At 43.3% G+C, this 27,134-nt stretch overlaps 1 protein-coding gene across 2 annotated transcripts in view; it reads right to left on the bottom strand.

Annotated features, from left to right (window-relative positions):
- Positions 1 to 25,494, bottom strand: part of LOC124009592 (extended synaptotagmin-2-like) — a 54,832-nt gene extending 29,338 nt beyond the window's left edge. The window contains exons 1-8 of one of the 2 annotated variants that reach the window (XM_046321528.1): positions 25,335 to 25,494; positions 24,598 to 25,030; positions 10,502 to 10,543; positions 8,572 to 8,706; positions 8,100 to 8,176; positions 7,937 to 8,009; positions 6,987 to 7,076; positions 1,760 to 1,815 (exon numbers count right to left, since the gene is read on the bottom strand). In XM_046321528.1, coding sequence (XP_046177484.1) covers positions 1,760 to 1,815; positions 6,987 to 7,076; positions 7,937 to 8,009; positions 8,100 to 8,176; positions 8,572 to 8,706; positions 10,502 to 10,543; positions 24,598 to 25,023 — 899 coding nt within the window. In that variant the 5' untranslated portion in view covers positions 25,024 to 25,030; positions 25,335 to 25,494. Of the gene's footprint in view, positions 1 to 1,759; positions 1,816 to 6,986; positions 7,077 to 7,936; positions 8,010 to 8,099; positions 8,177 to 8,571; positions 8,707 to 10,501; positions 10,544 to 24,597; positions 25,031 to 25,221 lie in introns of both variants that reach the window. The other variant, XM_046321529.1, reaches the window with a different exon arrangement.
- Positions 25,495 to 27,134: the final 1,640 nt, after the last annotated feature.

Below are 27,134 nucleotides of genomic sequence, written 5' to 3'. Positions count from 1 at the left end.
AGACCATGTTTTTCTCCATTAGGAGGACAAAGGTTGTAGACCATTGCTGAATCTTTTAACCAAACCACATGGTTAAACTCGTAGACTATCAATACCGACAGAATAAGAACAAGTCTTTGATATGAATTACTAGTCTGCAGCTAGGAATACAGTATCATTGAACGCAAAGAACGACAACCGCCGAAACATCCATTCTATAAAGAAACTAATGAATGACACTCTGAACTATCCCTCTAACCACAACCAATAGAGGGAGAGAGATGGACAATTCTACAAAAGAAACAAACTTTTCACCAGCGATCAAGACGACACACTGAGCGAGCGACACACTAAAGACGACACACTAAAATATATATATATTGATTGCAATTGTTCCCGAATGTGTGAGCGTTCATGTGTAAAGGATTAGCATTTCAATTGTTATAATTATCACTCTGTAGTGACTTAGTCGCCCCCCACTTCCCCTTTTGTCTAACAAGCCGCCCCCACTTCCCCTTTTGTCTAACAAGCCGCCATGCCAGTTTAGCCCACTAGGGCACATTCTCCTATCATTTCATGTAACCATATTTACTGTTTGTTTATGCATTTCTGTGAATTACTTAGTTAGTAATAAATACATTATTTAAGACAATTGATGTATGGATGACTCATAGTGAAGACTGGGTTCATTTGGAATGAGACTAACGTGAGGTTAAGTAAATAATTCATTAATTCGAAGACTAATTGGTCAGATACAATATTTGAAAAGTTATTTTAGGAAATGATAACTTTGTAAATCTGACTATTTTTCCTTAGTGCCCCAACTTCCTAGTTAATTACATTTACATGTTTAATCAGTCTAATCGCGTAATACTAATTACAGAGAATCTTTGTTAAAAAAACTATAAGTCTTCAGTTAATGATAGTAAATACACGACAGTTGTTGATCCATCCTCAGTTTTCTCCGATAACAGCCATTAAACTCTAACTGTTTATTGACCTCATGGTGAAATCCCTGAGCGGTTTCCTTACTCTTTGGCAACTGAGTTAGGAAGGATGCCTGTATCTTTGTACTGACTGGGTGTATTGATACATCATCCAAAGTGTAATTAATAACTTCACCGTGCTCAAGGGGATATTCAATGTCATCTTTTTTTCTTTTTTGACCTAATCTACAAATAGGTGCCCTTCTTTGCGATGCATTGGAAAAACCTCCATGGCCTTTGTAGTTTAATCTGTGTTTGAAATTCACTGCTCGACTAAGGGAACTTAGATAATTGTATGTGTGGGGTAGAGAGATGTGGTAGTCATTCAAAATCACGTATGCAACTTTATGCGACTTGTTAGGCACATTTTTACTCCAGATACGCATGTAGGTATGCCATAACAAAAGAGTTGAATACTTATTGACTCAAGACATTTCAGCTTTTCATTTTTAATTCAATTTGTAAAAATGTCTAAATACACGATTCCACTTTGACATGATGGGGTATTGTGTGTAGGCCAGTGACACAACATTTTAAATTCAGGCTGTAACAACAAACTGTGGAATAAGTCAAGGTGTGAATACTTTCTGAAGGCACTGTACGTAGCGCAATACTTGTAGAGGTTGCCATTTGGGTTGCGGGCCAAGTATACAATTAATATGTCCAGTAACTGTAGACCATGCCCTCTGAATAGACCAATACCAAGACTTTTCCCTAAAAACACTTATATTGTAGGCCAGGCCAGTTCCACACCACAACAGTAATAAGAAGCAGGGTTTGCAGTAGTCACTTACTTCAAGCCTGGAATGTCCAGCATATTTGTGAGGCCTGTCCAGTTTATGTCCAGAAACTAAAAGGAAAAAGAAAACATGCCTTTGAGTAACAGAGAAAAAAAAATAAACAGAACTCCGAGGAACTCTAGGAAATCTATAGGGCGTGATGAGCCCAAACAGAGTGGAACTACTACTGAGTGCACCACAAACACAGTCATTTCATTTAAACTCATCTCATTTAGGAAGTCAAGCAAAAAACAGCTCCTTGTCTTCTAAGCTTATGGAGAGCATTCTCACTAGGAGGGCATCAGCCTGCTCCATTGCACTGGTAAACAATAAGACTAGCCATTTCTGTACACTAATGCAGAGAGGACATGCATATTGTGGGGTAGGCTTTAGCTTTGTGTGTTTCCTGCCAACCATAGTTAACTAAGCACTGAATAGTAAGGCTACTGAAGTGCAAACAGCTTAACGTTTTAAGTGTTCTCATCTAGCTAATACTCTCATTCAGCTTTTCATTGTAATAAAATGAGTAGAAAATGACAGACACAATTAGTATAATATCAATAGTTCAAGTTGTTTTCTAAGAGGTTAACTAAGCATAAACACTTGCAAATAAAATCTAAGAAAATAATTACCAATTGGAATTTAAGATTGATGAGAGTTGACAAACAGTGAATCTATCTCAGCGACTCAGATATTATCAGCAGAAGAGGAATGTCCAATGGCTAAAAAGCAGAAAATTGGAAGCTGCTCAACAGCTAATAAATGCTTGTCCATGAGGAGTACAGTTTCCTAGTAAAACACAACAGCACACTCATTCACAGCAGCAAAAAAAAACTAGCCAAAAGACATTCTTTTGAACTGGTTCTAACTGACATTTCCAGAGCAAGGCAATAATTGATACTTTATAATGAAAGATGTTATCCACTTTCATCATGTCATATCTTTGAAGACAGCTACAAATGACTGCTACAGTATCTGGTAAATGGTTATTACTTTGACCTGAACAGTGAACACGGACATTAACTTTAAACGTGGTATCTAGAGCGGAAAGCAATTTTCTTGAGGAAAATGAGCACTGTTGAGAAGATTGAAACACCGTATAGGGAGACAGATTGAATGCTTACATGATTCTCACTACAGGGCAAACTACACCGTATCTACAGTAACTGTACGTTCTGTACTGGTTTCATAGAAGAGAGGACTGTAGGCTGTACAGTATGTGGTATGTCAAATGGCACCCCAGCCTGGTCTCAGAGAGCCAAACGTATTATATTTGACTAAAATCCGTCCCGAATCTCATCATGGACAACTTTAGCATTTCAGCTAAGTAGCACCTACTATATTTTTTAGCTACTTTTTAACTACTTAGCATGTTAGCTAACCCTTCCCCAAACCCTAACCTTAACCCTTTGACCTTACTCCTAACCCTAACCCCTAACCTAACGCAGCATATCATACTCAAGCAGTTGAATGTAGCATATCATACTGAAGTAGTCTAACGTATTACAGTATATCATACTAAACGGGTCAAATGCGACCAAGATGTAGGATACTGTATTATATTGTACAACCGCTATTACAAACAGTAGGCCTAACAAAAAGTAACATATAATGTGTTTTGCTATGAGACTGTATTGGGCACCCTATTCCCCATGCAGTACTTTGCATTACTTTTAACCAGGGCTTTTGACCAGGGAATAAAGTGCCATTTGGGACGCATCCTTAGTGTGGATTGGATTCCGAACAAATACTTTAACGCCAGCTCGAAGTTTTCAGGACAATGCCAGCATGTGTGCAGCACTGTAGCTTCACAATACTGCACGACTGCAAAACGACTTAGAACAACACCAAACATTTAGTAGGCTCAGGAATGAACATAGGCCTAGACTGTGTTCCAGGGTCGTCGATGAAGGAATCAAGCTTTCTGAGAATGCTGTGTTGTGACAGTCTCTAGGGGAACACAGCCTTGTGACCTGGCTAGCTATGTTACTGGGTTAGTCTGACCAGTATGGTGAAAGAGCCATGGGTGCATATCAAATTCCACCCTTTCCTATATAGTGCATTACTTTTGTGCACTACATGGGTAATAGGGTGCCATTTGGGATGCAAGCCATGTCCTTCTCTGTTCCAGTATCCAAGCCAGAAGTTCTGCCCACTGAATCATAGAACACTGCCTGTGTGCCACTCCCCAAAAGCAACAGAGAATGCTCTATGTCGACTCCTCTCAGTGCTGCAGGCACAAGCTTTGACAGGATTCTGACCACGACACAGCAGCATTCTTTCCCATAACGAACAGCTCTAATGACCTAAAGGCCTACAAGGTAAACAACATGCTGGGCTCGTGTGATCATGACAGTGTTCCTTCATTTTTCTTATTCAACTATAACACATTCCAGCAAAATTAGGAACTTCTGAATTCTGGCAACAGAATGAGTTCATTTCTCACCTAATCCAATTCTCACCTGGATTTTAATGTATTGTCAAGCAAGGAGTGACACGTGATGCCTTACCCAAAATGCATAACAGAATACAGGACACAAGAAGGAACGGCTGACAGTGATCAGGTGATGATGACGCTTTCAACACTTTTCTAAGGCCTGGGCTGGGCGTTTCTGATGATTTTCCTGTCTCTCCTGATGTTGACACAGATATGTTTCACAGCCTGCTCCCATGTTCTGACTGCAGTGGGGATACAAAGAAGACATAGCTGCATCCCAAATGAAACCCTGTTCCCCAATCCCTACATAGTACACTACTTATGATCTGAGTCCTATGGGCTCTGGACAATTACTGCACTACATAGGGAATAGAGTGCCATTTTGGAAGGAACCATAAAGAGCAGCGACTGGTTGACTGGTAGGCAGGCTGCAGAGCAGTCCGAACCGCTGTCTGGCTTTTATCTGGCGAGGCAGGACGGCGGGCGGGATGCACCCACTTAGCCTTCACAAAGTGGATTTTACTTATTCAGGAAAACCGCCCTAATGTTGGAAACAAACATCATTATGTTCTAATCTAGAGTGATATTTATTTATGTCCCAAGCAATAGCACACAATATTTGATATTACAACAGGTTTTTAAAGGACCAAAGAGTTTGTCTGCTTTGTGTTTTCCTTTTTACCTTGAAAAAAAATGACGCTGCTATCGTCATAGCCCTGCTAACTAAGCCATGACTCTAGACAGCAACCTACCAGTAAAATGTATTGATTATATCCAAGGTAAAAAAAATTAAACAACAATCAGCGCTGTTTATAGATGAAGAGCACATGACAAGGGTCTCAATGTAATGACGTTGGGTTAAACAAATGCCCTCTGTTAGTCAGTGGAAAGAAAAGGTGGTTTCCTCTTTGGCTATGACCGCATGGCAGCAGAATGCTGCAGCATCAAACAGTCCTGGGGAGGCCTTTTATCCTGGCTGGCTGCACTGCTCTACATTCAACCACACAGTGGCCCACTACGCAGCCTCAGCAGGGCCACTCACATTTCCACCTCCCTCGGGCACAGGTTATCAGCCAGGCCTAAAGGGTGTCAGATTGACGGTAGCTTTGAGACCAAACAACACAACTTAGAGGATAGATAGACTGTCTGTCAGGGTAGAGGGGCAGGAGGATTATGAAGGACCAGCGCTTTACAGGTAATGACGTCTTCAAGGGGGCGGTAAATCCAATGGAAATGATAGACTGGTTAGAGGGGTAGACCTTTCACTCATTCTTTTAAAAGCCTCTATGACTGCACTACAGGTCAGAGGTGAACGTGTATAGGCACCATGGGCTCTATAGCAGTCTAGCCTGGTCCCAGATCTGTCAAGACAGAAGAGACAGATGTGGGACCAGGCTAAAAAGAGTCCAGTTCAAGAGAGATAGCAGAGCTCCAGAGGTTAAAATAAGGCTTAGACAGACGGCTGTTTGTCGCTCTTAAGGACTTCACTACAGCCCAGTCTTCATCCCAGGACTTAGACCAATGCCTCGGACCAGATCAGGGAGAAAATAGCACTGGCAGATACTGTACTGGGGATCTGTGTCAGCCCTCTGGCCAATCTCTGTGTTCTGTGTTTGTAGGGCTAACGGCAGCTCCTCGTCTCTGCTGCAATGTCTCTACTAACTATTGTTTTAACACTGTGTCATTGCATCGCAACTGATACTAAAAGTGGTTAGGATTACGTTCTACAATGAGCGTAGTTCTAGACCGGCTAGGTAAATACATGTGGCATGCTATTGTAATCAGGACTGGACTGTAAAGGTTGGTTCTGTGTGACGATTATCGAGTTTAACTGGCGAGAAATTATTCATCTCAGCTGCCCTGGAACGATCTGCTCACAGCACCGGTCCAACACTCACTGATTTTAGTTGCTTTAGGGGTTAATATGTCTTCGGCCAAGAGGGGAGGGTTGTTGTATGAGATGCTATAGATTGGATGTCCAGCTGATTTACCATAGACCTTTAGTGAGTAATAACAGGCGATAAGCAGCATAGTTCGTCGTAGAGGTAAATCAATATGAGGAGTAAGCAGAAATCCTACCCAATGTGAGAGACGCCGCCTCGACTGCATAACAGCACAGAGGAGACTCCAAATAAAGCTCATTTGCTCTCCCCACCCCGACACCGAGGCGATAAGACCCACATCTTACGGATAAACACAGCAATGCTAATTCAGTCCCATAACGTCACACCACTAAAATTAGAGCATGTATCGACCACAGAGACAAATGGCGAGTGGCTACTGGTAATCAACGTCACCTGAAACTGAGTCTGGTGAAAATAAGGCCAGAGTATTATTGACTAGCTAGGAAATATATCCAAGCTATTGTACCTATTATCACTTCAGTAGTGATGACTGAAGAAAATAAATCCAAAAGGAAGTAGTTCCAGTGCCCTTCTTGTCCTTTTGATGGCATGTCTCATTCCCCTCAGGGATCCCCTATCAAACCCTCAATCTATAACAGATGCTGACACACATGAAGACAGTAGTCAAGGAGCAGGGGATGGACTAAGACTGCGTACCAAATGGCACCCTCTTCCCTAAATAGTGCACTACTTTGACCAGAGCCCATCAAAAGGTGTGCACCATATAGGGAATTGGTATTCATTTGGGATGCAGACCAATTATAATTAGACTTGGGCTTACTGAAACCGGAGCTCAACAAAATGTCCTTCACATCCAGTTGTCTGCAGACCACGCCGTCCTCAGAGGTTTAAAACCACTACAAGAGTTGTAGAATTAGTCAAAATGGCTGCCAGTACTTACAGGCTTCTTCAGGAAAAAGACAGCTAGGGCTCCGATCAATGGCATGTCTCCGAGCAAGGGCTCCATGACGACCCTCAAGACACCTTGAAGCTGCAGAAAACAGGCCAAATCAGTGGCTTTTCAGAAGCAGAGCATGGGGTATCAGTCTTACAACATATGTAACAGTGGTATGATAAACAATTCTTATTATCCACAGCTTCACTATCCCTGTCTGTATAGGTAATGGGCCTTGTTGTGAAAATATCACTTCCTTTTCAAGGAAAAGTCTGACCAGCTTTACACTGATTCCATTAGTTATCCATCAGGACTGAAATGACTCTTCTCAGAAATGTTGCCACACTGTCCAGAGCTCCAAATGTGGTTGCAATTAAACACAAAGTAATCCATTAACATGCAATGGAAATATTTGACCTTTATATTTAAATAAGTGATCACTCTAATTTAAGAGGACATTTTCGATAACCATACTCTATGTGGACTTATTCTCACGTTCACAAATGATTACAGTGAAAAGCCAGCAACCTATTAGGAGCCAACAAAACAGTCTGAAATCTGGACTGATACCTAAACAGCCTATCAGAGTGGACGCATAGACCACCTGAGATGACAGTCTTTAATCTAGCCATAGACAACGGGTTTGCAATCTTTACTGTAGGCTACTCTGAATATAACCGTCTCTCTCTGATCTCGGAACAGCAAATATGCTGGTGGTTTGCAAGGGCAACCTCTGCCAATATTGTATAATCACCTTTCATCCTTATCTATATGTGTCAACATATTGTGTAGAGAGAAAAACTGCAGTTTACATAATGCATAGCCAAATATGGTGGTGGCTAATGGTTAGTCTCCAAACTCAGGTTTGGTATATCAACTCTTCAACAGCGGGAGAAAGTCACATTTCAGAATAGTATGTAGTGTATTCATGTGTATGATATTAAAATCACGACTACCTGTATACTTTTTATACCAGCTCTGCAGTAGTATTTCTTGATGTCAACATCAATCTCTGTATTTCCAATAAAGCTGAAAAGATAAACAAAACCAGTGTTATGATGCACAATTACATCAAATCAGAAACCTCTTCAAATTGAACCACAGTGCATGTGACTATACCTAATCTCCAGGTCCATGATAATCTGTCGTTTGTCCACATTCTCAGTGTACACTTTGACCCCGTTCACCCTTAGTGGCTGCAGAGAGAGAGAGCGCGAGAGAGAGAGAGAGAGAGCGCGATAGAGAGAAAGAGAGATGGGATGACAAAGCAGGACCCACTGGTTGACAAGTGCCTCTGTGTGCTCAAACAAGGGAAAACCTTCTAAATGCGCTGGTCCAACCACACGTCAAGGTTAACAAATATGAAAACAAATATGAAAATGTACATGCGGGAAACATAACTGGACATTGTTGATATATGGCTAATGACTGTAAACACCTATTAACTATATTACACAGACCAAACAGGATATATAACAGGATATAGAACGCTTTCCATACGGCTTGACATTACAGTGGGAACCTAACCAACAGTAACATTGACCCCAGAACTCATCACAAACATACATGTATCTAAATGCCTCAGTCTCACCTTGTCCCCCATGTCGATCTTGGTGAAGCAGAAGGAGCTGAGGTGAGCGTTAGCCCCCTTCACAGCCGGCTCGATGGTCTCTCTGAACAGCTTGTCAACAAACTGACAGATGTACGGCCACATCTGTTTCACTGTCTGGGGAGGGAGACAACAAGGAAGACTCAGGGTTAGACGGGTCATATTCTCAAAGCTCAATGTCTGTCCGACACACCACACAGGTAACGGCCCTGTTCTCTGTATGGTTTTATTTAATAGGACTAAATATTAAACTGTTCAATTGAAGATAACTACTTTAATCCTCAAAAGGAAGATTAGAAGCATTACTGCGTCATAGCTAACAGGTAGGAAATGGCCTCATAATTGCCTACCATTATCTCAACTGCTGCATTTTCTTTGTTTGGGTGTGGCCCTGCTACAGTTTATTGGCTCGTCTTTGTTTGGGTGATGTTCCTTACCACATTTTGAGTCTACCATAAAAAAAAACAGCTTCTAACACTGTTGAATAACCAATAGAGGTCAAGAAAACAAAATGTTGCTCTTTTTATTATCTACTGCATCTTAGAAACATGGACTAAATCCCTAGACGTCTGTTTGTCACAGTAACACCTCCCTCTCCAGTGAGTTCTGGAAGTGAGAAGGGTCTCCAAGGAGGCTGGTACTGGAGCTGGGTTAGCAGAGCTCCAGATACGGGACGATTTATATCAGGCTGCTGCCTGCCAGCCTCCCAGCCCGCCCGTCCCCCCCAGCCTGCCCGCCCCCCAGCCCTGCCTGCCTAGTCCCTAGCCCGCCTAGTCCCTAGCCCGCCTGCCTCCCAGCCCTGCCTGCCTGCCTGCCTGCCCGCTCCCCAGCCCTGCTTGCCTGCCTGCTCCCCAGCCTGCCTGCCTCCCAGCCCTGCCCGTCCGCTCCCCAGCCCCCCCAGCCCAGCCCTGCCTGCCTAGTCCCTAGCCCACCTGATCCCTAGCCTGCCTGCCCGCCCACTCCCCAGCCCACCTCCCAGCCCTGCCTGCCTGCCTGCCTGCCTGCCTGCCCGCCCGCCCGCCATGCCCGCCCGCCATGCCCACCTCCCAGCCCTGCCTGCCTGCCTGCCTGGCCGCTCCCCAACCCGCCCGCCATGCCCGCTCCCCAGCCCGCCCGCCTCCCAGCCCTGCCTGCCTGCCTGGCCGCTCCCCCACCCGCCCGCCATGCCCGCTCCCCAGCCCGCCCGCCTCCCAGCCCTGCCTGCCTGCCTGGCCGCTCCCCAGCCCGCCCGCTCCCCAGCCCGCCCGCTCCCCAGCCATTCCCGCTCCACAGCCATGCCCGCTCCACAGCCCGCCCGCCTCCCAGCCCTGCCTGCCTGGCCGCTCCCGCCTCCCAGCCCTGCCTGCCTGTCCTCTCCCCTGCCCGCTCGCCTCCCAGCCCTGCCTGCCTGTCCGCTCCCCAGCCCGCTCGCCTCCCAGCCCTGCCTGCCTGTCCGCTCCCCAGCCCGCTCGCCTCCCAGCCCTGCCTGCCTGTCCACTTCCCAGCCCTAAGTGCTTGCCAGCCTCCCCGCCTCTCAGCCCTGCCTGCCCGCCTCTCAGCCCTGCCTGCCCGCCTCTCAGCCCTGCCTCCCCGCCTCTCAGCCCTGCCTGCCCGCCTCTCAGCCCTGCCTGCCCGCCTCTCAGCCCTGCCTGCCTCCCAGCACGCCTGCAGCAGGGGACGTACTGCAGCAGGGGAAGTGCTGTAGCAGGGGAAGTTGGTATCAGACCTGGGTTCAAATATTATTTTAAATACTTTATCATCTGTTCATCTGTTCTTGATTGCCTGGGTTGAAAGACCAATAGGATAGTCCCAAAACTGCAAAACCCACCCATCTGTTAGGCAGGCTAGAGCAAACACTCAAAGTATTTGAAAGATCTCCAATAGAATTTGAATCCAGGTCTGGTCAGTATACTGCAGTGAAGATGTTCAGTACCTTGTTGAGCCATTCCACCCTCTCCACGTCTGGATAATGAACCTGGAATGAAAGAGAATAACATTGATCAGTTCATATTCCTGTCTGATCAGAGATACAGTTGGGTAGATGCAACATGTCATGTCTCATTCGTAATTAGTCAAAAACGTGTGTGAAATGATTACAGACTTTCAGTAAACCAATAGACAGTGACCCAACTGACACGTTTGACAGGATACTGTAGTGTCTGTTGTATGATGCTGGTATTCTATGAATACACTAACACATACACGCAGCACATCCCTTTTGTTAAGTAGTGTTTTATGCAGCTATCCAAGCTCTATAGTCATCTCCCTGTACACTCCCTATATCTGTTCAAGACAAACCAGACACTGTTACAGTACACAGAACACTCCAAACAATGAGGACTCCCTGGCATCTGCAGTTCTATCAACAGTCCACACACACAGAACCGATACAAAACAGCAATCCCACTTCTTCTCCAGAACAATCCCTCAACATTAAATCCTCTTATTATAGAGCTTTGATATCTGTGGCTGTCTAGGAATGATGAGGAAGGAGAAGATGAAAATGATGACGACGGTGTGGTTTAAAAGCACCAAATGTAAAGGAAGTGCTGATTCTGTGCATTCAGAGTCAATGCTGCAGTATTGCTGTCTAAGGCTGACAGCGTGAGAACAGCAGCACCAAGCCACTTTGAGATTGCTGAGGCAGGGAGTCGAATATGACAGACATGCAGTTGCACAGACAGAGCTTCTGCAGGCCGGCAGCATCCCAAATGGCACCCTATTCACTACATAGCGCACCGCTTTTAAAGTAGTGCACTATATAGGGAATCGGGTGCCCCTTGGAACGCGCAACAGTCACGCCTCATACACAAGCTTGACTGTTCAGAGAGCAATCCTGGGCTCATATTGAGACAGAGAGAGTAACTCAATTCTATAGGCACTGAGCAGGGTAATTGGGATGTACTCAAATACAGATTAGATCAGTTCAATGATGAAAGGAACTATGTCAAAGTAGTGGTGGAGTAGTATTGCTATCAATGAAGTAAAGAAACTGGACAAGTATGGTTTGAATGGGTGTAGGGTGAAGATGCCTGTAAACACTGATCCTGGGTAAGTTACATGGAAAACGCCAACTGGTGAAGGTTGGGATTGGGGGAGGAGAAGCTGATCCTAGATCTTTACTACATAGGGGAAACCTCACCCCGGAGCAGTTCCAATGCATAGGGATGCTATTTGACTGTAATACCATGATCTCAATCCCAAATAGCCAGGCATGAGTCTGCATTATATTGTACAATCAGATTTGATTTCCTTGTCATAACCGAAGACAACAATTCATTTCCCAGATAAAGTTCCCCCTTCAATGACACATTATCAGGATGTTGCTCTCCTTTTTAGGGTCTGCAGTAGACAAACAAGAGTTTGACTAGCAGCATATTTCAGCCTGCCTTGAGAGTGAGAGATCCCACACAGTGGAAAATAAAAGCAAAAGTTTGTTGTAATTCCTCACAGGAGAAGTCATTTCCTGGTTTGACTGAACTTGTCAGTCTGGTGGACAGTCTGGTTTCCAACCAACAGACTCAGAGTGCCAATTGAAGGGGGAACTCTTGTTTTTGGTGCCACGGAAAACACACAGAGGATCATGAATAAAATTGTTTAATAATAAAATAAAACATGGGTTATTTAGAAAGCTCCTTCAAGCCTTATTGTCATTTGTCTGTATGGCGATAGGCTTATAGTTCATGGTGTTATGGCGTATCTTAGTACAGTATGTAAATATAAACCAATGTAGAGGGCCTATCTCATGTGAGGTGGAGCATTGTGGTCATGTCACCTTATGACAGCTCATGGGAGAGTCGTGAGGGAATACGCCCCAAATGGCACCCTAATCCCTATATAGTTTTAATGTCACATGCATAGTGAAAGGCCTTTCTTGCAAGCTCTAAAGCCAGCAATGCAGTAATCAATATCAATGTAGTACTAACAATAACAAGATAGGACAAAAACAAGATGAACATGATCAAGTAAGCAAGCATACTATATACAGGGTCAGTTCCAGTACCATATTTACTATATGCAGGGATACTGGAGTGATAGAGGTAGATATAGTACATCACCAAATGTATGTAGACACGCCTTCAAATGAGTGGATTTGGCTATTTCAGACACACCCGTTTCTGACAGCCTTACTGAAGAGCTCAGTGACTTTCAATGTTGCAACATCATAGGATGCCACCTTTCCAACAAGTCAGTTCGTCAAATTTATGCCCTGCTTAAGCTGCTCCAATCAATTGTAAGTGCGTTATTGTGAAGTGGAAATGTCTAGGAGAAATAACGGTTCAGCCCCGAAGTGGCAAACGAGACAAGCTCACAGAACGGGGCCGCCGTGTGCTGACGCACGTAGCACGTAGAAATCGTCTGTTCTCGGTTGCAACACTCACTACCAAGTTCCAAACTGCCTCTGGAAGTAATGTCAGCACAAGTGCCAGATTGTTTGATATATACCACCTTAGTATAAGAAAAATAACAATGACGATCACAGCTGAAAACTCCCTCGGGAGGTAGAAGGGTCGGCATTTGTCCATTAGGTATTCCAAGACTGTGATCAATGAGTTGATACTTCCACCGCGCTCGAGTCAGCACACCAGTTGTTGTTGATGAGACAGTTGGACAGCCATGGGGGGTATCTTGTCCGTGAGCAATGTTTCAGAAAAGCTGAGAATATTGCAGTTGAGAGTCCCATTGGTAGCAAACCTGCGATCAGAGGTCATCTATCATTATCAAGTGACTGTATATTGGCCAGTAGAATGGAGGGAAGAGGTGGCTGGTTCTCCCTTCACCTTAACCTCGCCTCTCTCTTGAAACCCTAACGCAGGCATTTCCTCTTGGGTAGCACACACACATACACACACTAAAGTGCTATCAGTGGACACATACAGTCACAGGAACAATTTACGAGATTTGTGTTCTGTGGGATTATCTATGAGGAGAGAGAGAAACACTATAATAACAAAAAATGAAATTGTAATATACTGTATAGGCCTAGACATGGAATTACACTGGTCGTCTTGCGCTCACCAGCTATTTACATTTTGTTGGTTAGGACGTGACTAGTGTCTTCAGAATAGTGCATTTGTGACAGATGTCAGTATTATTACAGTAAAAAAAGAAAAAGGTCCTAGTGCCATGAAACTATCACACTCAGATCTTCTGTTTGATTATTAGGTCAAAAGTCAGTCGCAGTAACTGTGTCTGAGGAATTACAGAGCAGCGGGTCAAAAGTCAGTCGCAGTAACTGTGTCTGAGGAATTACAGAGCAGCGGGTCAAAAGTCAGTCGCAGTAACTGTGTCTGAGGAATTACAGAGCAGCGGGTCAAAAGTCAGTCGCAGTAACTGTGTCTGAGGAATTACAGAGCAGCGGGTCAAAAGTCAGTCGCAGTAACTGTGTCTGAGGAATTACAGAGCAGCGGGTCAAAAGTCAGTCGCAGTAACTGTGTCTGAGGAATTACAGAGCAGCGGGTCAAAAGTCAGTCGCAGTAACTGTGTCTGAGGAATTACAGAGCAGCGGGTCAAAAGTCAGTCGCAGTAACTGTGTCTGAGGAATTACAGAGCAGCGGGTCAAAAGCGACAGCTCCAACTTCCAACTCAACCAGAGGTTGCAGGTTTAGCCCTTTCTGCTACTGTGGAAAGTAGTCAGGTCAGTAGTCAGAAAGCAATAAACTCAGCAAAAAAAGAAACGTCCTCTCACTATCAACTCTGTATATTTTCAGCAAACTTAACATATGTTTGTGAACATAACAAGATTCAACAACTGAGACATAAACTGAACAAGTTCCACAGACATGTGACTAACAGAAATTAAATAATGTGTCCCTGAACAAAGGGAGGGGTCAAAATCAAAAGTAACAGTCAGTATCTGGTGTGGCCACCAGCTGCATTAAGTACTGCAGTGCATCTCCTCCTCATAGATTGCACCAGATTTTCCAGTTCTTGCTGTAAGATGCTACCCCACTCTTTCACCATGGCACCTGCAAGTTCCCGGACATTTCTGGGGGAATGGCCCTAGCCCTTACCCTCCAATCTAACAGGTCCCAGACGTGCTCAATGGGATTGAGATCCAGGCTCTTCGCTGACAATGGCAGAACACTGACGTTCCTGTCTTGCAGGAAATCCCGCACAGAACGAGCAGTATGGCTGGTGGCATTGTCATGCTTGAGGGTCATGTCAGGAGGGAGGAGGATGTCTTCCCTGTAACGCACAGCGTTGAGATTGTTGTCATTGCAGGCAATCTATGTCCGATGATACTGTGACACACCGCCTCAGACCATGACAGACCCTCCACCTCCAGAGTACAGGCCTCGGTTTTAACGCTCATTCCTTTGACGATAAACGCAAATCTGACCATCACGCCTGGTGAGACAAAACTACGACCTGTCAGTGAAGAGCACTTTTTTCCAGTCCTGTCTGGTCCAGCGACAGTGGGTTTGTGCCCATAGGCAACGTTGTTGCCGGTAATGTCTGGTGAGGACTTGCCTTACAACAGGCCTACAAGCCCTCAGTCCAGCCTCTCTCAGCCTATTGCGGACAGTCTGAGCACTGATGGAGGGATTGTGCGTTCCTGGTGTAACTCAGCCAGTGTTTGTCGCCATCCTGTACCTGTCCCGCAGGTGTGATGTTCAGATGTATCGATCCTGTGTTGCAGGTGTTGTTATACGTGGTATGCCACTGCGGGGATGATGAGCTGTCTGTCCTGTCTCACTGTAGCGCTGTCTTAGGCGTCTCACAGTATGGACATTGCAATTTATTGCCCTGGCCACATCTGCAGTCCTCATGCCTCCTTGCAGCATGCCTAAGACACGTTCACGCAGATGAGCAGGGACCCTGGGCATCTTTCTTTTGGTGTCTTTCAGAGTCAGTAGAAAGGCCTTTTTAGTGTCCCAAGTTTCCATAGCTGTGACTTTAATTGCCTACCGTCTGTAAGCTGTTAGTGTCTTAACGACCGTTCCACTAGTGCATGTTCATTAATTGTTTATGGTTCATTGAACAAGCATGGGAAACAGTGTTTAAACCCTTTCCTATGAAGATCTGTGAAGTTATTTGGATTTTTACAAATTATCTTTGAGAGACAGGGTTCTGAAAACTCTTTTTTTTTTGCTGAGTTTATATCAATGGTGGGAGGTAAATGTTGCAGGACAGGACATACCATATGACAAGACAGTTGTTCCCACATATATTTCAGCCTTTATGGTAGGGTGGAGAGGGATGTGTAAATCACCACAGGAACCAGAGAGCCATTGTGGGGAGTATCAAATCACAGACCTTCACAGGCCTTTGTGGCACATGAGCTACAGTATCTGCCATGCCATGAGCAGGTCATCCACTAGGAAGCAGTGCACCTCTGCTTAATGTATATAGGGGAAACATGCACGAGAGTAACTAGAGCAGGATCCGGCTCTATACTACTACCGGCTCTGTACTATACAGGCAACACAGGAAATATATTGTGTCTCAGGGTGGTGGTACACATGGTAGAATAACGAGGAAATTCACCTTGTAAAAGCTCCTGCATGGTTGTGTGTGTTGTCCTTAGATCCCCCATAAATGTGTCAGTCATATCACTGTGATGATGACTGGACTGTCTTTCCTTCTCCAGGTCACTGAGACCAGTCACTCCTATAAGATACCGTGTGTGGAGGTGATTAGGGTCATATGCAACAGCAGTACATTACTTTGATCCCATGACTGTAGGTTTGAACAAAAGTCTAACAAAGCCTATTCTCCTCTCCTTGTAGTCAGAGGCAAAACTCGACAGCACCAGGCTGTGTTCAACACTCATCGCTCACATGAGACTCTGTGAAGGTAGTGGCGGTCATGAAAAACAGCACAGGGTCTGCACATTTGAAATAATCAAGGCTCTCTGTTTAACAACATTTTTTTGACACACCATGATGACACACCATTGGAAAGTGCAAAACAGAGAGAGGGAGGCTTATATTGGCTCAGAGGAATAGACTATGAAAAAGGGGATACCTAGTCAGTTGTATAACTGAATGTATTCAACTGAAAATGTGTCTTCAGCATTTAACCCAACCCCTCTGAATCAGAGATGCGGGCATGACATCTATATAGATAGCAAAAGGAAAAAAAAAAAAAAAAAAAAACTGTCCATCCACTATGAGACATTACTGGCTCAACAAGCTGAGTTGCAGCCCACACTGTTGCCTGATTCCAGCCTGATTCCAGGCATATTTGCTGAGACCTAGTCTGGCTGTGTCGCAAATGGCACCCAATTCCCTTTGTAGTGAACAGGGCCTATAGGACTCTGGACAAAAGTAGTGCACTATTTAGGGAATAGGGTACCATTTGGGATACAGTCCTAGTCTAGAGGAGGGCAAGGCCTGCTGCATTTCTTTCAAATAAAGCTCAAACTATTATATTGTGGATCACCTCACAATCAATGCCACTCCTCCTGACAGAGTGCTTGCTGCTTACTTCTGATTTTCTCAATGTCAGACACAGGGGCAGGTTTCTGACAGTAACCAAGACAAGTGGTGTGTGGAATTGATTGTTCTGTATAGGCTACTTCACCAAAGCTGCCTGTACTTGCCCTGACTTGTCCACCTGTCAGAGTGAAATGTCAACCTGTCAGATCTACAATAAGGACCTATTACAAGGCATATAAATACCTGAAGAAAGCAATTCTACATGTCATATCTCAAAATCGAAATCCATCTTACCTTTGTATTGTATTATGTCCTCCTGATTTGACAAGAAAGATGACAAGTTCAACGGTCAGCCTGTCAGGTAGCCTCAATTCTCACAGCATCCAGCCTCGCTGACGATATATATTCCTGATTTTTGACCACTTTTTCTCTTGCCGCCATTGATTTACATTTAGTCGCCCTAATTCTGACCATCCTACAAGGGTAAAAAATCCAAGAAGTTTCGAACGGATTATGATGGAGACATGAGGTATGGACTATTGGTTTCTTACACGACTAGCTAACACAAATTAACACGCAATTTTACCCATTGTTCAAAACATGTGTTTTTTTTATTGCACACCCTACAGTGTCAGAATGATGGGATATCCCAACAGCATTCATGTTGGTCTTCCGCTGACGATATCTTACCGGAAGGAAGCTCGGTCTTCTAGAATTTAGCAGTATTCTCCTCCCTCCCTCGTAGCCTAATGGAAATCAGCCCATTCCCAGGACCATTAGAGCTGCTCCGACACAGCAGGACCTAATAGGTATAGGGGCCAGTATAGACCTACATAGTCTCTCCATGAGGGCTGTTGAGCTACTGTCAAGCACAGTGATGTGGAGAAAGTGAACTGTTGTTTGAAGTTGGGAAACAATCATGTTGAGTAGCAGCATTGATCTAGCTGGCTGATTAAGTGGGTACCCATACAAATAAGGGCATCCTTACACTACACTGCTTCGCCGACCAGGGGTGAAAGTGAGGTGTCCCGGCAAAATAAATAGTGGCGGTACGCCGTACCGGTAAAACATGAGCCCAGCACAATAATGAAAACAAAATGTCACCGCTATGAATCAGTACCGCATGTCAGAGGCATGAAACATTTGCGAATGGACCTAAACAGGTGGTATAAGTCGCTCTGGATAAGAGCGTCTGCTAAATGACTTAAATGTAAATGTAAATGTATAGCCTACGCTCCAAAATGCGATGTAGTTCGACGAGAACACTGCCATTTTGCCAAGGCAGAGATGAGTGGCTGACACCGAGATGCGTGCATAGACAGCAGTGGACACATCACTTCTGGCCTAAAGACAATCGCCAAAATGTGATTACACTTTTTGCTGTTTGGTGTAACATATGTCTACCCTTTCACCACTGATTGGAGGCTGGTAATATGTTGTGAGTGGATGAACGTGCACGGGTAGCCTAGTACACGGGTAGCCTAGTACACGGGTAGCCTAGTACACGGGTAGCCTAGTACACGGGTAGCCTAGTACAGGAGCCCTTTGAAGTGATTGACAAATCAGATGAAAACATCACGACTGGTTGTGTTCATGCCACAATAAAACACATTATAAAAGTTAATGACAAATCTTTGACTAGATCCTATTGAATTAATAGAGATTATATATGTAATTATTTGATTAGGCCCATACCTAATCTACTTTCCCCCCCTGTTGACAACACAAACTAGGTCCAGTTGAGACACCTGTGTAGTTTAAAGAGACGGATCTAGACACAAATCTCTCTAAGAGATGTCTCCGACACTGCCACCGGAGGTAGACGTCGATACCACCTACACCCCCCCTGAGTGATAGTACAAAGACAACGGCTCTCCCACACCATGCAATAATTACCTTAATACCAGTAGACACCATTGTTGCTCTGTTAGCCAAATTGAAAATGAAAGGCTTTTAAAATATCCACACATTTGTGAATCATTGCATTAATCAAGTGTGCAACACTATATGCAATATGGTTTAGATGAGAAGCTCCTGTATAGTTTGAATTGCTATCCTTATTTGTTTGTCTATATTCCATGGTATTTACTAGGGCTGTGAAGATAGCAGTATCACAATCATTTTTCATAGGCAAAAATTAAAACATGAAGGAAACCTAAATCTTTGGTCCTTTAAAAACCTACTGTATGTAAAATTGTGTGTGCTATAATTTGGAAAATAAATAAATGTGACTCTGGAAGACAACAAACGGATGTTTGTTTCCAACATTAGGACTGTTTTACTAAAGAAGTTAACTACGCTTCATGTTTTGTTTCCTTGCCACGTTACTAATGAGTATCGCAATACTGATAGTCACGGCCCTAGTATTTACGGTATGCTAATAGCTGCACTCACACATGAAGCAGGAATGTGGCTTGGGCTACACCACATCCAAGGCTAGTGTAAACAGAAAAGTTGCAAATCTGAGGTTGAAGAGAGATAGTAAAATAAGTCTAGTAAGATCGAATGTAAATCCACCCTAAGAATGACAAGTGGGATCAACTATATCCCAACCAAGAACAATGATCATCAGTCACAATGTTCAGACAACTACCTCTCATCAGGTGAATGGACTTTTCCCTTCCCTGATCCCTCCGAGATACAGTAACAACTCTCCCCATGATCTTCAGCTGAAGTCTGAGTAAGCAAAGTTAAGATGTAGAGGTCAACCGATTAATCGGAATGTTATCATAACAATCGGAAATTTAACTAGGCGATTCAGTTAAGAACACATTCTTATTTTCAATGAAGGCCTAGGAACGGTGGGTTAACTGCCTTGTTCAAGGGCAGAATGACAGATTTTTAACTTGTCAGCTCAGGGATTCATTTTTGCAACCTTCCGGTTACAAGTTGCTAGCTAGCATTAAATTTATTTTTAAAAACAATCAATCTTCACATAATCACTAGTTAACTACACATGGTTGATGATATTACTAGTTTTTCTAGCATGTCCTGCGTTGCATATAATCGAAGTGGTGCCTGTTCATTTCTCATCGAATCACAGCCTACTTCGCCAAACGGGTGATGATTTATTCCTAACAAAGACTAATTAATATGCCAGAATTGTACATAATTATGGCATAACATTGAAGGTTGTACAATGTAACAGCAATATTTAGACTTAGGGATGCCACCCGTTAGATAAAATGCGGAACGGTTCCGTATTTTACTGAAAGAATAAACGTTTTGTTTTCGAAATGATAGTCTCCGGATTCAACCATATTAATGACCAAAGACTTGTATTTCTGTGTGTTATTATGTTATAATTAAGTCTATGATTTGATAGAGCAGTCTGACTGAGCGATGGTAGGCAGCAGAAGGTTCAAACGCATTCATTCAAACAGCACTTTCGTGCGTTTTGCCAGCAGCTCTTCACAATGATTCAAGCATTGAGCTGTTTATGAATTCAAGCCTATCAACTCCCGAGATTAGGCTGGTATAACTGATGTGAAATGGCTAGCTAGTTAGCAGGGTGCGCGCTAATAGCGTTTCAATCGGTGACATCACTCGCTCTGAAACTTGGAGTAGTTGTTCCCCTTGCTCTGCAAGGGCCACGGCTTTTGTGGAGCGATGGGTAACGATGCTTCGAGGGTGGCTGTTGTCGATGTGTTCCTGGTTCGAGCCCAGGTAGGGCGAGGAGGGGGACGGAAGCTATACTGTTACACTGGCAATACTAAAGTGCCTATAAGAACATCCAATAGTCAAAAGGTATATGAAATACAAATGGTATAGAGAGAAATAGTCCTATAATTCCTATAATAACTACAACCTAAAACTTCTTACCTGGCAATATTGGAGACTCATGGAGACTTTCATATGTTCTCATGTTCTGAGCAAGGAACTTAAATGTTAGCTTTTTATTACATGGCACATATTGCACTTTTACTTTCTTCTCCAACACTTTGTTTTTACATTATTTAAACCAAATTGAACATATTTCATTATTTATTTGAGGCTAAATTGATTATATTGATGTATTATATTAAGTTCAAATAAGTGTTCATTCAGTTGTTGTAATTGTCATTATTACAAATAAATAAATGAATAAAAACCGTCCGATTAATCAGTATCGGCTTTTTTTGGTCCTCCAATAATTGGTATCGGCGTTGAAAAATCATAATCGGTCGACCTCTATTAAGATGTTACACTCACAGCCCAATACATCATACTGCACGACACTCTCACTCTGAATTAAGCCCATTTATCTCATGTCACAAAAACACAATTTATATTACGTCACAAAACTAGGGCTGTCTAAGTTAACGCGTTAAACACGTGACATTATGATCGCTTTCATTTTTTTGCCGCCGTTCATCAGGTCTCCATTTCTTCATCCTTTTAAGCGAACGTGTTTCTCCACACGGACCCTTTTAAGTGCAGAACACAACACGGAACACAGTTGACAGTCAATGACCGTGTGACTAGAGCCCAAATCATGTAAAGTTGTGCCCAATATTACTGGGGGGGGGGTTCTGCTGCAGATTCATGCGCATGTCGCAGGCCGTTTTCTGGTTTGATAACTAACAACATTCTTTAGCTAGCTAGTCATGTTATTTGCATCTTAATTATGTTCATTGTTTGACAGCCCTACACAAAACCCAACAGACTGCACCCAACAGCGTAACAGCCAAGTATGTAGACCTGTGACAGGACTACACCCTCCACCAAAACACTATCTCAAGGAGGAAACCTCAGGTCTGTCCACAACAAGCATTCAGGGTAGAAATAGAAAAGTGAAAATTGGAAAGACATAGATGGCCATCTAGTAAACAGACCCAACAGCCTCGGCCCCTGCAGCCGAAAGGGCGAGTACATCACACCCAAACAGAATAATCGAAAGCCCTCACCCAAAGACCAAGGATTAGGTCTTAATTTGTTGTGAGCCTGTGTGAAGTCGTAAATCATGTCATGGAGAGATACTCTGGGATGCGGTCCAAATGGTGCATTACCTCCCTATATAGTGCACCACTTTTGACCAGGGCCCATAGTGCTCTGATCAAAAGTAGCGCAATACATAGGCAATAGGTTGCTATTTGGGACGTAACCTCTTGTCTCCAGTCATCATTACATCATGTCAACAGAGCTGGGCCTAAAATAATACCATTGGTTACTGGGCACTTGTCTCCTTAATGGACTTGACCAGTCCTCAGTGATAAGCAGTAGTTTGCGTTAGGTGAGCTGAGACTGGTGGTGACTGATGATCAATGTTCCCTCTAAACTGCATCAGTGCGGTAGCACCAGGACTGCTGCGCAGAAGAAATATCAGCCCAAGGAGATAACCACGAGATTGAACTTCACTCAACTGTCTGGATTTTCCCCTGTTAGTTATCACCATCAACGTTTCCATTTACTGTTGATTAAAACAACAAAATATTAACCACTTTTAATGCAACATAACAAAATGAAATATGCAAGAGATTTTGTTGTAGGCAGAACACATTGGAGTAGGATTCTATTGCATTGAGAAGCAAGACTCAGCCCTTCCTCTTCACAGACCCGTATGGCTTAAACAATCACTGTGTTAACAAACCATACAACACTTTTTCCGTGGCCTCCAACTGCTCTTAAACGCTAGTAAAACTAAATGCATGCTTTTCAACCGTTCGCTGCCCGCACCCGCCCGCTCGACTAGCATCACTACTCTTGACGGTTCTGAGGACAACTACAAATACCTAGGTGTCTGGTTAGACTGTAAACTCTCCTTCCAGGCTCACATCAAACATCTCCAACCCAAAGTTAAATCTAGAATTGTCTTCCTATTTCGCCACAAAGCATCCTTCACTCATGCTGCCAAACATACCCTTGTAAAACTGACCATCCTACCGATCCTCGACTTTGGCGATGTCATTTACAAAATAGCCTCCAATACCATGGTCCTTCTGTAGCTCAGTTGGTAGAGCATGGCACTTGTAACGCCAGGGTAGTGGGTTCGATCCCCGGGACCACCCATACGTAGAATGTATGCACACATGACTGTAAGTCGCTTTGGATAAAAGCGTCTGCTAAATGGCATATATTATTATTATTATTATTATACTCAATAAATTGGATGCAGTCTATCACAGTGCCATCTGTTTTGTCACCAAATCCCAATATACTATCCACCACTGCGACCTGTACACTCTCGTTGGCTGGCCCTCGCTTCATACTCGTCGCCAAACCCACTGGCTCCAGGTCATCTACAAGACGCTGCTAGGTAAAGTCCCCACTTATCTCAGCTCGCTGGTCACCATAGCAGCACGCATCTGTAGCACGCGCTACAGCAGGTATATCTCTCTGGTCACCCCCAAAACCAATTCTTCCGTTGGCCGCCTCTCCTTCCAGTTCTCTGCTGCCAATGACTGGAACGAACTTCAAAAATCTCTTGAGACTGGAAACACTCATCTCCCTCACTAGCTTTAAGCACCAGCTGTCAGAGCAGCTCACAGATTACTGCACCTGTACATAGCCCATCTATAATTTAGCCTAAACAACTACCTCTCCCCCTACTGTATGTATTTATTTTGCTCCTTTGCACGCTATTATTTTTATTTCAGCTTTGCGCATTCTTCCACTGCAAATCTACCATTCCAGTGTTTTACTTGCTATATTGTATTTACTTTGCCACCGTGGCCTTTTTTTTTGTTGCCTACCTCCCTTATCTCACCTCACTTGCTCACGTTGTATATAGACTTATTTTTGTTCTGTATTATTGACTGTATGTTTGTTTTACTCCATGTGTAACTCTGTGTCGTTGTATGTGTCGAACTGCTTTGCTTTATCTTGGCCAGGTCGCAATTATAAATGAGAACTTGTTCTCAACTTGCCTACCTGGTTGAATAAAGGTGAAATACAAATACAATAAAAAAAAATAAAGGTGAAATAAATAAAATACATTGAAAAGAGAGCTGCAGTAGGCCTATATGCAAATAGACCATAGCCATATATGGATCAATGCCATTTACTCTGAAATGGACTGTGTTTACAGCTGTGGTCTTGAGTAGACCTGCTTATTTTGAGATCAAAGCGAAAGCTGCATGTAGCCACATGTGCACATTTTGTTAATATCCTTTACTAGTTAGTGAGTTATTAGCCCAGTTATAGATCATTTGTAGTCAGCAATAGGGTAGTGATTGCTTCCTACAAGAGCACAAAACGTGTACATTTCTAGACATCTTTGAAAAGCAAATCAGGTAATCAGCTTTTTTTGTCTTAAAGGGGCAGTGGTGTATTTTGAGAGTTTATTCAGGCCTAAATAGCCAATAGGCAGAGTGTAGCATAATTTGTCCGATTTTCTGTAATAATGGTATGGGAATAATAATAATAATAATAATGCATTCTATTTTGTAAAGTGGTTTCTTGCATCAAACACCACCATTTTCACAACTTTCAAATTGGCTCATTACCGAACAAAATTATAGGTTACATTGCCGATGACTCCCTCAGAAACTTTGTATGACCTTATCCTATCAACACTAAAAAATACTGTGCAACTGATTACAGTTGAGCTGTGGGGAAAATAACATTCATAACCCCAATCATATGTTACAACTGACCAGGAATATGTTAGGCGTGTTAGAAGCGTTCAAATGTTCAACACAATAAAACTAAATAATGTCATTCTTACCCATGGTGGCAACTCGGAGGTCGCCAAACTTTGTTTGACAGTTTTATCTTCATGCTCCAAGAATGCCAGGGAACGGGTCAGTCTGTTGTTTTTGTGGCCTTGATGTCTTCTCCACCAGAAAAAGATGGTAAGCCCTACTAAAACCCAACTGAAACTGAAATCAAAATATCCCAACACATAAATGGGAAAAATAACGATGAATGACTTGGCACATTTGATCAACATCTGAGTGGCATCTGTGACGGGAGACTGTGGCTCATCATTCAGATCCACCGGGGCTATTATTGGTGTCGTGGGGCTGACTGGAGATATCGGTGTTGTTGGTAAACTCGGTCCATTTTCCCTGGCCGTTGTTGGCCCTGTGGAAGTTGTCTTTCCAGGCTCCTTTCCTTGAGCTCCACTCTTTGCCGCCACCGCTCTTCTCATTTCCACTCTACACAGAATAGAGAGAAGAGAATAAGCGACAGACAAACATTTCACACTTACAAACACAACGTATCTTCTACAATGTAATACAAACACACTGAGAAACGTTGCAATGTTACCACTGTCAAAATGTTGCAACCACAGCGGCCGAGGAAAGATTTTGATTGATTGAATCATAGTTCGGAGCAAAGGGCTCACCTGAGTTGGTCGACCTGTCAACCTGCTCAGTGGCCAATGAGCCGCAAATGAACCAAAATGACAGCACACGTTCGTTATTCGTTTTCGGTTATATTACAGATATTTTTCCTCACCCGTTTCCCAATTCGACATCCGTAATTATTTAAAGTGGATGTACCAGTCCCGTACACTGCATGGCGTCCTTCCAACGTAACACTTCACCAGATACCGCTTCAGAATGTTTCGCCTCTACACGCACACAAGACAGGATCATGGTTCAAGCCCTCTGGCTCAGCCCCTTTCTCATTTTTCTAACAGGAAATTATCATTGTCAAGATAGGTCTAACTCAGGGAGGGATTTTTGAAAAGGGCTTTCCAAGCGCCATCTCGTGGATACGTGAACTTTAAACCATAAATATTGATCGAATAGTCGAATAAATCAACAACAACAAAAATAGTCTAATATCAGTGGGGTTTTTTTTTTTACTGTTTATTTATTGTACATGTCATCTATCACAGGGGTTCTCAAAGGGGGTCCGGTGAGGTTTACTGCAGGAGGTTTGCGGTCAGATCTCAATATATAAATATTAATGAATATTGCTAACAGATTAAACAATGTTGTGTTGTAATATAATACAATGTAATATTATGAATCTACAATTTATGTTCTTAATCCTGGGCAAGATGGGCCTGCGAGGCTACCAGAGATATTGGTATCCACAGTACTCCACCAATTATACATATATACACACACACACACACACACACACACACACACACACACACACACACACACACACACACACACACACACACACACACACACACACACACACACACACACACACACACACACACACACACACACACACACACACACACACACACAGTGCATTCGGAAAGTATTCAGACCCCTGTGCCTTTCCAAATCATGTCCAATCAATTGAATTTACCACAGGTGGACTGCAATCAAGGATGAGCAATGGAAACAGGTTGCCCATGAGCACAATTTAGAGTTACATAGCAAATGGTCTGAATACATAAATGCACTGTAATTGAAGATTTAAAACGTTAAAAGGTTTTCTCTCTGCCTCATGAAAAAATGTGTAGAATTGCAGGATATTAGCTTTAAAACTGCAACAACAGCAAAAAAGATTACTGCCCCATGACAAAATATGTAGAATTGCAGGAAATTAGCTTGAAAACGGCAAAAATGTTCTCTCTGATGCCAATAGGCAGGCCTTCCCAGGACCAGAAGTTTCAAGTTACAAGTGTTATTGTCATGTGCACAAGTACAGAGAAATGGCTTTGTTAAAAGCTCTTTTCCTACAATGCAGTAATCAGAGACTTGGTTCGTCCGGCCATTCACTGCCGAAGTCATAGTAAAACTCCTTGTATGCTATTTAAAAAAAAATCTAACTCCAGTTGTGTTCTGATAATGAGGGGGTCCCTGATGTATTTTCTATCACAAAAGGGATAGATTAGAGAACCAGTGATCTGTCCCACCATGCTCAAAACATAATGTACTAAGGTATTTTGTCCACTAGATGTCAATAAAGACTTGATAATGTACTGAAGCCTACCTATAGCCTATAACTAGGCACTCTTGAATTTGCCAAATCCCAGTAGGAACGTGGCGTGGATAATAGTAGTTGGAATAGATCATTCATTACCAAGGTATAAGCCTAATGGAATGATTAGAATGATATGAATCAATGATACAGGCTACAATATAGCAACCCTGGGAAACTATGGCTATCTATGTGGTTTTATAACAGGCCATTTCTTATGCCCTATATGATATTTTGAATGGGCTATCAGTTCTGAGAGGACGTTATTACAAAAAGCTAACAGGAGTAGACATTCCCTGAAGTGTAGAGTATGACAGAAAACTGCTTTGAAACAAGATGTCAAACAATCTGATAGGCTACGAA

The sequence above is a fragment of the Oncorhynchus gorbuscha genome, linkage group LG22 (assembly GCF_021184085.1).
Source record: "Oncorhynchus gorbuscha isolate QuinsamMale2020 ecotype Even-year linkage group LG22, OgorEven_v1.0, whole genome shotgun sequence".
NCBI lineage: Eukaryota > Metazoa > Chordata > Actinopteri > Salmoniformes > Salmonidae > Oncorhynchus > Oncorhynchus gorbuscha.
Note: the sequence above shows the minus strand (reverse complement) of the source record. Positions and strands in the feature narration are given on the sequence as shown.